The 13,080-nt window shown below is 40.7% G+C and overlaps 1 protein-coding gene across 4 annotated transcripts in view; it reads right to left on the bottom strand.

Moving 5' to 3' along the window:
* The window catches only part of glg1a (golgi glycoprotein 1a), a 54,791-nt gene extending 41,925 nt beyond the window's left edge, over positions 1-12,866 (bottom strand). For 3 of the 4 annotated variants that reach the window (XM_067435701.1, XM_067435702.1, XM_067435703.1), the window contains exon 1: positions 12,521-12,866. In XM_067435701.1, the coding sequence (XP_067291802.1) occupies positions 12,521-12,829 (309 nt within the window). In that variant the 5' untranslated portion in view covers positions 12,830-12,866. The remainder of the gene's footprint in view (positions 1-12,520) is intronic. The other variant, XM_067435704.1, reaches the window with a different exon arrangement.
* Positions 12,867-13,080: the final 214 nt, after the last annotated feature.

The following is a 13,080-nucleotide window of genomic DNA, read 5'->3' as shown; positions in this document are numbered from 1 at the left end:
TCACAAACAAGCTGAAGGAGCACAACTATAACCAAACGCTGGGTCGTGAAGTGTGTTTTTAAAACGCTGTCTCAACTAAACTCCAGACCGCTCAGAGTCGCGGCGCGTAAACCGGGTTAAAGACCCAAGAACAAAGCTTACCATGCAAACCAAGCTAAAGCTATACTTAGCTATACCAGTACTCACAGTATTGGACAACTAGTCTAATGTGAGGACACACCCTAAGCAAGCACTGTCTGCTGTGTTTTAGGTGTGTGTTGTGTTTATTGTAGGGCTTTGGAAGTGTGTTTGCGTTGACTTGTGACCCGGTGAGAGAAGAGGTGTGAATTAAGGCCCGATGCTAACAGATAAAGCCTTCCTGTTGCACATCCTGTGTGGACCGACCCCATCTGACGGAGACAAAGGCTAGAACCGCTTCTGTCTGACAGGGGTTAGACATTAGAACAACTTTAGGTCACGTTAGGCTCTTTAGATTAGGAAGATTACACCTACCGTATATACCTGAATATTAGACGACCCCGAATATAAGACCACACCCCATTTTCCAGACTTATTTTTTGGGGGGAAAATCTGGTTTTCAACAGAAAAGCAATTGTATTTTAAAATTCTACTGATAATTAATTGGATTTATTTATAACACCATTCATTACAGGGCTTGACATCGATCACCTTCACGTGGTTGTCCTTCGGATAAGTCGGTCATTCACTTGTCCGAGTAAAAAACTGGAAAAAAGGTTTATTTTGAAAAAAAATTGTGTTGTAATTATAATTTATTCTGAAGCAATTTTCTCACCAGTGTTCAATCAGCTTTGGCATATTGAAATCTGCATATTTGTGATATATTTACCTTTTTTAAAGGACATTTTTACCCCTAATCTTATATTATATTCTTAAATTTGATCTATATGTTCAATTAAAATAAGAAACTATAGGGCTGTTACCAATCAAATTAAATAATTTACACTGAAAAGTTACAACTGCATTAAATAATGTTATGAGATTTGTTTTTTTTGGATAAATAAGACATTTTAGAAAGTAAGTTTAAACATGAAAATGAGTCTTAATGAGTGAGTCTGAGTCATTCATTCAAATGATTCATTCAAACGGCAGATTCGTTCAAGATTGAGGCAGTCGTTTACGAACAGGTTATTGAATCTTTGATTCAACCGATTCAAGAGGCAGTCGTTTACGAACAGGTTATTGAATCTTTGATTCAACCGATTCAAACACTGAATCATTCAGTAACGCTCACTGTTGCTGTGAGACGCGTTCTGGTTCTGAATCTTTGTTTGAAACTATTTTCGCTGTTGAAATAGAACAAAAACACTCAATACCGCATCTGAAATGTAAGTGACTTCATGTTAAGTTGTTAATGGAACTGTCATATGAAATCAGTGTCCTTTTTCATTCGTGATGGTATTCAGGAAAATACTTTTTTGGTTGAGTGAAATTGTTTAATTGTATCATACGTTATAAATATAAAGACACATTTCGAATGTTTAGCGCAGTTTCTCAGTGTGAGCGGCGCTCGTGTGTGATTTCTCCTCGAGAAGCTGCGCGAGCGACCTTGTTATCGTCAGTTTAATAGAGATGTGCTTTTGTCTATATCGCAAATATAAGACGACCCCCCATTTTTCAGCATATTTTTAGGACACAAAACCTCGTCTTATATTTGGGTATACACACACATCAGAAACACAAGTACTAGTGAAACTTTAGCCTTTCAGCTCTTCTTGGTACCAAACCCTCATGATATGGCCAATAGTGGCACGATTTAACCTTCTCCTGGACACGTCTGAGCAAAAGTGAAGACCGACACTCGCTGCTCATATTAACACAGCTTTCATTTATGATCCGCAGAAGGGTCAAGCCTCGCGGTGATGAATGTTACGGTATTTTACAACATGGGGGCTGATTGAGCCGAGTTTGACTAATGTGTGAGGGATTACGCAGAAGAATGAGAGAAACCCAAAAAATGAGAGCTATTTGAGGAATCTGAGAGAACAGGACCACATGTGAAGAAGGAGAGAGAAGAGACAACACCTGGAGAATGTGTGTCAATTCAAAGCATATTCATAACATTCAATATATAAATGCACTGCACTAAATGACTCGTGGGAGTATTTAATCGCAAATAATTCATCTGTAAGGAAATATTGAGCTCAAGTCCCAAAGTGTCATTCTGGATAATGAATCTTTGTAAAGTGTGTGCAGTTATTATGGGATGTGCCAGACTATAGGATTAAACGACAGCGCTGCTGCTGATAGTCCACCTGGAAAACACTAGCCGTTTGTTTTGGCACGTTTTACTTCACAAACACTTAAATTACCATCATTACATATAAGTAATATATTACTTTGAAAAGTGCATGCATATGAGGATGTTTTATGGTAATCCTGAAAAATATTGCTGGATGTCCTTTTTCTTATCCCTAAGGATCTAAGGCAGGGGTGTCCAATCCTGATCCGGCAGAGCTGAGCTCCAGCCCAGAGAAGCACACACCTGAGGCTGATCATCACGCTCTGGGCATACAGAGACCTCCAGCCAGAGCTCAACTCTGCAGGACAGCCCTGATCTAAGCCAGGGTTTTTTCTACATTGAACATTTTTTGGTGGCTGCCAAAACAAATTGTTGTCCCGCCAAAGCCTTATTTGATGAATAACTGTGATTTATAAATTGATGTAGATTACTAATGCACGTGAGTGACAGGGCGCACGATAACTGAGTGACAGAAAACGAACAGAGAGCACACTCTCTGTCTTCAAAACGATCACCATCTGAGCTCTTTCTAATGCTTAATCAAAATCAACAGAACTGACACAATGGTAAAAGGTCGGAAGACGGACTGCCTGCCTGCTCCGTGTGGCGCGGTCGCACTGCTGGATGTGAATTGTGCTCATAAACGGTCTCTTCTGACAGGCGTTTTGCACGCGCAGCTGACATAAACCATACTTTCAAATAAACAGGAAAATCTCCTTATGAAGTGTTTTCTGTGTTGACAAATCTTTTGCCTTGTTTTAACGGTCTGGGTTCACATATATCACGCCCGCTTTTGTCCGATTCACGAACTAATGACTCATTTGAACCGATTCATTTTAATGAACTGATCTGTCCAACACTGAACTCACGAATCGGTGTGTGATCATTTACTCAACACCTCTGAGATGAGAACGCAAGTGTGCTTACCCCATTAAACAAGACGGGTTAGTTAGAATTAGTCTTAATAATCCACAGTATTTTCATGTAGTTATTTTGAGCATTTATATTGATAATGTGAAGTAAATTACCAAAACAACGCAAGTTGTTGATAGCCAATAGTTTTTTAAACTGTACAGTCTTGTTCAAAATAATAGCAGTACAATGTGACTAACCAGAATAATCAAGGTTTTTAGTATATTTTTTATTGCTACGTGGCAAACAAGTTACCAGTAGGTTCAGTAGATTGTCAGAAAACAAATGAGACCCAGCATTCATGATATGCACGCTCTTAAGGCTGTGCAATTGGGCAATTAGTTGAATTAGTTGAAAGGGGTGTGTTCAAAAAAATAGCAGTGTGGCATTCAATCACTGAGGTCATCAATTTTGTGAAGAAACAGGTGTGAATCAGGTGGCCCCTATTTAAGGATGAAGCCAACACTTGTTGAACATGCATTTGAAAGCTGAGGAAAATGGGTCGTTCAAGACATTGTTCAGAAGAACAGCGTACTTTGATTAAAAAGTTGATTAGAGAGGGGAAAACCTATAAAGAGGTGCAAAAAATGATAGGCTGTTCAGCTAAAATGATCTCCAATGCCTTAAAATGGAGAGCAAAACCAGAGAGACGTGGAAGAAAATGGAAGACAACCATCAAAATGGATAGAAGAATAACCAGAATGGCAAAGGCTCAGCCAATGATCACCTCCAGGATGATCAAAGACAGTCTGGAGTTACCTGTAAGTACTGTGACAGTTAGAAGACGTCTGTGTGAAGCTAATCTATTTTCAAGAATCCCCCGCAAAGTCCCTCTGTTAAAAAAAAGGGCATGTGCAGAAGAGGTTACAATTTGCCAAAGAACACATCAACTGGCCTAAAGAGAAATGGAGGAACATTTTGTGGACTGATGAGAGTAAAATTGTTCTTTTTGGGTCCAAGGGCCACAGGCAGTTTGTGAGACGACCCCCAAACTCTGAATTCAAGCCACAGTACACAGTGAAGACAGTGAAGCATGGAGGTGCAAGCATCATGATATGGGCATGTTTCTCCTACTATGGTGTTGGGCCTATTTATCGCATACCAGGGATCATGGATCAGTTTGCATATGTTAAAATACTTGAAGAGGTCATGTTGCCCTATGCTGAAGAGGACATGCCCTTGAAACGGTTGTTTCAACAAGACAATGACCCAAAACACACTAGTAAACGGGCAAAGTCTTGGTTCCAAACCAACAAAATTAATGTTATGGAGTGGCCAGCCCAATCTCCAGACCTTAATCCAATTGAGAACTTGTGGGGTGATATCAAAAATGCTGTTTCTGAAGCAAAACCAAGAAATGTGAATGAATTGTGGAATGTTGTTAAAGAATCATGGAGTGGAATAACAGCTGAGAGGTGCCACAAGTTGGTTGACTCCATGCCACACAGATGTCAAGCAGTTTTAAAAAACTGTGGTCATACAACTAAATATTAGTTTAGTGATTCACAGGATTGCTAAATCCCAGAAGAAAAAAAAATGTTTGTACAAAATAGTTTTGAGTTTGTACATTTAAAGGTAGACACTGCTATTTTTTTGAACACACCCCTTTCAACTAATTGCCCAATTGCACAGCCTTAAGAGCGTGCATATCATGAATGCTGGGTCTCATTTGTTTTCTGAGAATCTACTGAACCTACTGGTAACTTGTTTGCCACGTAGCAATAAAAAATATACTAAAAACCTTGATTATTCTGGTTAGTCACATTGTACTGCTATTATTTTGAACAAGACTGTATATGGTAGAGAATTAGACTATTTGTTATTACATTTTTAATGCTACTTTTTAATAATTGTTTCCAAAACAATTAATCAGTAAACCATGCAAACCGTGTAAAAACGAGGAACTAAAGAAACAAACATCAAAACATCATACATAATGAGATAAATGAAAAAAATGTTTTCAAAATTTATTTTACATTTATTGTCAGTATTGGGCTCACAGATCACACGGATAGGTACTTTTACTGTTGGTGTGTGTGTGCACATGTGTGTGCGTATATGCGTGTGTGTGGATGACCATGTCTGGTCAGCCACCACCGAAGACCATTTCTGACCCAGGAAAAACCCTGTAAGCTCATTTTCTATTGGAAAACATTTGTCAGCCATTTTTGTTACAATTTGGTTCTGAACTTTGAATCATCAGCAGCCAAAACTGAGCCCATATCTCTATGAAATCCCACACGGATTATATTAATTGTGATTAAAATGTAGTTTTCCGAGCACTGGCTTTTTGTTGAGCTCCAGTTATGGATATCAGCACATATGCCAACAATGGCAGAAATATAATTCCCTTCAAAATTCATTACCGATACCCAGGAATGACATTTTCATGGGAAAAGACCTAAAAATAGTTCATTAGTAGGGTTGGGAACCGAACTCAGTACTTTTAAGGGCATTGACCGAATTACGTCAGTACCACCGGGTCTCGATTCACATTAAATCAATCGGCACCAAATGTTGGTACCTGAGACCCATCTGGTGATATAGGGCGTTTTCACACCTCAAAGCCTGAACCAAAGTTCGTGTTTTGATCCATTGTATCCGTTTGGTTAGTTTTGGTTTGCTTTCACACTGCAGTTCTGCCAGCGCACTAAAGAGCTTTACACTTGCACTGGCGTCCTGTCGGCTTCATCTAGGTGGGCTGCATCTGAACATTGATTGGTTTGTTAAATTTCATCTAGACTATATTGATTATGAAACGTGCACAGATGTGTAATATATGTCAAAGACATCGGGTCAGAAATTATTTTGACCGCTCCATTAAGTTTTGTAGAAAGTTTTGTATAAATTGTATCTTCATTGTGATAAATGTTTCATAATTTGCCTGAATTTAATAAATAATATAGCAGACAAACCGTGACAGAGCGAACATTTGTGTTGCACATGAACTGGAGCGGTCTCAGAAATAAAACGAAACTCAGCATACAGGCTACTTCTCACAGACATGAGAAATAGATACACACACACACACATATATATATATATATTCAGAGTAGGATAAGTAAAAAAACAAAGATTAAACTCACAGCACATGTATATATATAAATATATATATACACACACACACACACACACACACACACACACGTGCTGTGAGTTTAATCTGTGTTTTTCACTAATCCTACACCAGAACTTCCTGTAAATGGTCTGAAAGTCTGAACTATACAGAAAATGCTTTCACACAAGAAGCGAACCGAACCTTTGTTCTGTTTGGTCCGAGGGAGGCTTCACACCTGTAATTCTGGTTCGTACCAAACTGCAAAGTCTGAAAATCCGGACCAAACAAGGTAGGTGTGAAAGCACCCGTAGACTAGTGTCTTCAGAATATTACACCGCAAAGGGACTATTTAAATATGAATTCTGCGCGTCTCTGTGAATGAATGCTGCAGATGCGCTGTTTAATTTAACTGTGCTCACACACTGAATCGCGCATGACAGTCGCGAGTTACTTTCCACCTCTGCCGTCTCTTATGAATGAACGAACGTCATCTCCAGAGTTATATACATGCTGACTTCAAGAGCATTTCACCGTTTCATTTGAGAAAAACTACTGTCATATAAACACACAGCAGACACTCAAAGGGCTTCACGGCAAAATAAAAGTTCGGTTTAACTTCACAAATACATCACTGTTGTACAGTAGAAATTAGATACGCCTCAAAGTATTCATATAAAGTAATAAAAATACATGATCAAAACTATCATTCGGGACTGAACTTCACACAGATCGATTAAAAATTAAAAACACTACCCAACCCTATTAATTACATTATTACAAAGATTTACACACACACACAACATATTAATCCATCATCATTCAGCAGAAACTGAGAGTGGCGTTTGAATCCTGGTTTATTATTATTTATTCCTCAGCGATCGGCGTAACAGTGGATCTTCCTGAACCGCAAGCTGACACTGAGAACAAGCCCAGACAGAGCGTGTCCCACACACACACACACACACAGCTTTTCTCAGGCATGCCATTCTTCATTCCCATGGGCTGAAGGCCTTGATAAGTGTCACATGTTACTAAAAAAGGCACCCAGATCCAATCAGAGACAGAGCGGCCTGTTTTGACCCCAGTGTGTGTGGAGAGTCTCGCTGCGAGGTTTATCAGCGCTGAAGGATTTAAAGCACTTATCTCTAATATCTAACTCAAGTGCGAAGAATAGCATGATAAGGTTTATAACCCTGTGTGATCTCGACGAGATGCTAGGAAACAACCCTGAGCGCTGTGCCGTCGGCGTCGTCTGACCGCCCTGAGCTTCCTCCAGCTGTGTCGGCCGGTTTATAAAGAGACACCAGGGCCTTTTGCCTCTGGCAGATTATAAATAATGGAGGTAAACAAACCGTCGCCATTCAGTCTTTATAAGAAACAATGAAGAACATTGTACGGCTGAGTAATTGGGCTTACAGGAAGAACTCGCGCTGACAGGAGAGAGATTCAGTCGGAGAAACACACGGTAAACTGATCCTGAACTCTTTATGACATGCGATCATTTAGCAGAGAAACAACATGTACTGTTTTAAAGTCATGACCCAAAATAACCTTTCACAGCCTACAATTAACCTGCGATGGTCTGACCCGTTAATGGGATATATTATGCCCCATTTCACAAGATGTGATATAAATCTCTGCTGTCCCCAGAATGTGTGTGTGAAGATTCAGCATAAAATACCCCCAGAACATTTTCATTAAACTTTGCCTCTATTTGGGTGTGAGCAAAAATGTTTCTGTGTGTCCCTTTAAATGCAAATGAGCTGCCGCTCCCTGCCCTTATAAGGGAGCGGCCGATACACCGCCAACAATAGAACAGGCCAATCTCACGCCGCCAAAAAGTCGTGAATAAGCAGTTGTGGCGCAGCCGTACCAGGGCTGGACAGTAAGGAGTGGCCAATGGAAGCTGAAGTTGATCATTTTGTGCTTTTGTAAGCTTTACCTATTTAAATATTCAAGCGCACATAGTTGGTTATGTCTTTTAAATGAACATAATCATGAAATATGCCAGTCGCCGCCAGCCTGTGTCATTTGCTCAAGTTTCATGGCCCACAGAATGATCAAAACATCCAAATATATGACAAGAAAGAACAGACCCTCGGCTTTATTCTAGCGGCATGATTTATTTTTAATCAACACTTGTATGTGGGAACATTTCATGAAAAAAGTTTAGGAAATTTTGTTTTTCTAAAAGACTAACGCTTCTAAAGTCGTCCTGGGGCGACACTTCATTCAGTAACAGCCGTTTTGATTTAGACTGCATTGATTGCATTATTTTTCATATGCATCTGCTTATGAGATCGCGTGTTTCTGTTTCTTCTTCGCCTGTGTTTTGATCAGGAGATTCTGTAATCGTTCAGATGTCTCACAGCGCCCCCTACCGTATAACAGGGAAAACAGGGAAAATCAGACAATATCGTCAATGACAGGGAAGCGTTCTCCTTTTATACAGTCTATGGTTCTCATAAGAGACAAAATGACAAAAGACAAAAAAATAATAATATCCCTGATATAAAGCTAGAGTAAAGTGCATTGACTATTGCGATTCTTTGCAGATTAATCAGCAAAAAAAAATCCACTTGTCAAGCATTAAAGGGTTAGTTCACCCAAAAATGAAATGTCATTAACTCCTCCCCCTAATGTCGCTCCACACCCGTAAGACCTCCGTTCATCTTCACACACAGTTTAAGATATTTTATATTTAGTCCGAGAGCGTATGCAAGTGTATGCACACTATACTGTCCATGTCCAGAAAGGGAATAAAAACATCATCACAGTAGTCCATATGAGACATCAGTGGGTTAATTAGAGTCTCTTGAAGCATCCAAAATACATTTGGGTCCAAAAATAACAAAAACTACGACTTTATTCAGCATTGGCTTCTCTTCTGCGTTTGTGTTCGGATGATGATTCGGATCGCCAATGTCTCGTAATTTCAGCAGTTTGACACACGATCCGATTCACTGATTCAAAACCGTTTGAATCTTTATTTGAGGATTGAACACAAACCCAGAAGAGAAGCCAATGCTGAATAAAGTCGTAGTTTTTGTTATTTTTGGACCCAAATGTATTTTGGATGCTTCAAGAGACTCTAATTAACCCACTGATGTCTCATATGGACTACTGTGATGATGTTTTTATTCCCTTTCTGGACATGGACAGTATAGTGTGCATACACTTGCATACACTCTCGGACTAAATATAAAATATCTTAAACTGTGTGTGAAGATGAACGGAGGTCTTACGGGTGTGGAGCGACATTAGGGGGAGGAGTTAATGACACATCTCATTTTTGGGTGAACTAACCCTTTAATGTCAAGCCCTGACTGATTTTTCCTGTAATGTAATCGTCAGGAATAAAAAACGATCCGCCAACGGCAGGAACTGTCCGAACCAACACCAAACACACAAGAGGAACCCCAGTTCAGCGCTAACCCACACACACTGCTCCTGTAATCAGTCCCGTCCCGAAGAGCTACTGACCTGCCTCACCACACACACATCTGACCAGGACTCTTCAGAAGACTTGTTAAACCCTCGTGCAGCGACTGAACCCTTCAAACGCGCTCAGAGCGAGGTCTAATCTTTCACACTCAGCTCCAGGGGCCGGCTGCATAAACCACTTAGACTCGTCTTAAAAGTACATCATCTAGTTTTTTTCTTTAAGACTGGTCCTAACTTTTTTAAAATCAGTTACTTAAAATGGTAGCTCGGTTCAATTTGAATTAGAAAAGTAAGACTGATTACACTTTGACTAATTGCTAGTTGGACAAATTAGTGCATGGTGGCTAAGCTTATGCAACCAACCCCTGAACACATCAAGCCCCTGAAACACCGCACAACCGGTCAGTCAAGTCTAACTAAAGCACCGCAGCACGAAACATGATTAAAACCTACAGAAGTGCCTCGTCCGTTCTTGAGCCTAATTCTGCTAGTGGTGTATGACAGTGCACTTCCTGGAAGAGTGTGTTCATGACACAACATTAGAGGCTCAACCATGGACAAAAGTTAATCTGTGTTAACAGTGGTCACAATGAAACGCTCTCTTCTGCTGTACTGTGTGACACCCGTGTGTAACCGATTACCCAACAGGGCACCAGTAGGGCCAGACTTGTTTCTGTGTATTCTAACCCTACGTCCCAATTCGCATACTATCATACTAAATAGTATGTGTAAACAGAATTAGTATGTCCCAAATCGTAGTATGCTGAAAAGAGTGCTCCAGAGATACTCGGATGGTTTACTATTTCCGGTCTGAATCTGAAGTGTGGATCGATGCGCACTCTAACGGCTGATATTACCCACAACCCATTGCGAGTTGGACGAGGATCTGATTAGAACTACAAACGTGGATAAAAAGTGTTAAAAAACTACAAACATGGCGGATGTGCGAGTCAGACGGTTAGCTAGAGAGGTTTAGATGAAGGTTTGAGTGATCAATTATCAGTATTTAACCTGACTAAAAGATATTTATTCAGTGTTGTCCACATTATATTTCACCTGAGCAGCATTGTGAACTTTTGTAATGACACGTTTGGCCATTAATTATATTTAAACTGCAAACACACGAGGAGAGTCTCTGCATTAAAGACACACACACGGCAGATCGACGAGCGGCTCATTTCTCTCCGATACGGCAGGAGATTAAATCAGTTAAAGATGGCGAAGTAGTCCCGAAGCTTGCATACTCTTCTGCTACACACTCAAAAGTATGGACTTTTTCTTCACAGAAATATTTTTAGGACGTAGCATAAGTAGGCCAATTGGGACACAGGATTTGATTGGATGGGGAGATGTGGGCGTGGCTGTGATGGAGGGGTGTGTGTTTAAGGGCTTGAAATGATTGGAGAAGTCCGGCATATAGTACTGGGCAAAAGTCTTAGGCACATTAGTATTTTCACCCACCCAAAATGTTTTTAAGCCAGTTATTTATATATTTTGCAAAAGTGTGTCAGTGGGTAATATCAGTTTACCTTTTTAAACGTTTATTTTGCCCTTAATTGTAATAATCCATTCCTGTGAGATATGTTGAGATTCTTCGGAATGAAAAGTGCATTATAAATAAAACCTATTATTATTATTATTATGTGTGCGCAGAAGGAGTCTGACAACAGCTGATCCACACGGAGATCTAATCTCACCATCATCGAGTTTGTCTGGGATATATATATATATATACACACACCAGTATTGCGGTATCAATTCACATCATGACAAAAATAAATACCAGTATTCGTTATGAACCGGTATACCGCCCAGCACTACACTGTAGTGAGACATGTTTGGGTTAATCAGCCGGAGTTCAGGGTGTGTGTGACAAAAAGTTAACCTTGCTTTCTGGAACACCCCATGGTCTTTATTATTTAAAGGCGCAGTGTGTAAGTTTTAGTGACATCTAACGCCCACCACCCACTCCTCCCTATCGAGGCACAAAGAAACTACGGTGGCCAACACAGGACAAAGATGTGGTTGTCTGAGACAGCAGAGAGTAGCTAGCGCTCTGTAGAGAAGTTTGTCCCTTTAGGGCCATTGTAGAAACATGTCGGCACAAAATGGCAGCTTCACTGTAAGGGGATCCACAGTGAGTAGATAGTAACGGCTTATACTAAAGGTAATAAAAACACAACCACTGAAAATATAGTTATGTATATTATATTGCATTTCTGTCAAAAAATCCTCATATATATTACACACTGCACATTTAAATGGAGTGTGTAGGCTACAATGATCAGACATTCAATATCAATTTAAAAAGTAGACTATGAACATTTTTATTTCATACCAACGTTAACAGAAGTCATCCCACTCATATAATTGGCTAATATTTTACCCGTTGTTAGACAGATCGGTAACTTACTCGTCATAAAACCGTCGGAGCGCGCGCGTGACGTCACCGCTGACTCACATATCGGTAAGTCGTAAACTGCCGGTTCGAGGCTCAACTATAAACAGGAAACAAATCTCCGCCTGCTATTTTAACCACGATAAACACATTTTAAAACCTTAAAACTGCACGTATGTGACATTCAGAGGCCTTTTACTTGACAACAAGCGTCTGGTTTCTAAATGCATTACAAAATATCTCCACACATTCAGCCCTGCTCGCGTCAATATCTCTATAATGTGTGTGATCTGTAACTTGTGAATGTCGCAAACACGCTGCAGGTCCAGATGTGTGTTGTTATTATTATAACGCACTATTAGAGACTGATGGTCAGTCGGTTCTGCTCCATATGCGGCTTAAATCACACACGTCGCACACACAAACACCCTCGGGTGTGTTTTCTTACGTCCTTTCGGTCCTGCAGGCACTCCAGCACGGCCAGGTTGTTGCTCCAGGAGTGTTTGGGGCAGATCCGGCTCACGTCCTCCCGACAGGCCGCCTCCTCCGCGAGCTTCCAGCCGCCGCTGCGCCGAACCGCCGAGGCCCCATCCAGCGCCGCTGCCTTCCCTTCCCCCGCCGCATTCTTGCCTCTTTCGCTATTATCTGCGGCATTATCGCCATCTCCGATAACTGATTTGGCTCCACGAGCGGAACAGATCGAGCCGGAGATGAATATCAACAGCAGCAGCCGCTGCACACGTCCACACGCCGCCATCTTCCCTGCGCGAAACTACGAATCCTACTACGGCGAAGAGTACGCTCATGAATATTAATCAGCACGCGCTGACGTCGCTGCGTGGGCTTCCTGATTGGTCCAGTCTGTTTGATTAATATTCATGAGCTAAATCCGACACACCGTTTTGGGATTCGTTCGGTTCTCCGTGAAAATACGGCGGAATTACGGAAATATCGAACGGCACACCGATCAGGTCAAACAATGGACACGTCGAATAAATACACTTGGAT

The sequence above is a fragment of the Pseudorasbora parva genome, chromosome 25, assembly GCF_024679245.1.
Source record: "Pseudorasbora parva isolate DD20220531a chromosome 25, ASM2467924v1, whole genome shotgun sequence".
Classification (NCBI taxonomy): Eukaryota; Metazoa; Chordata; class Actinopteri; order Cypriniformes; family Gobionidae; genus Pseudorasbora; species Pseudorasbora parva.
Note: the sequence above shows the minus strand (reverse complement) of the source record. Positions and strands in the feature narration are given on the sequence as shown.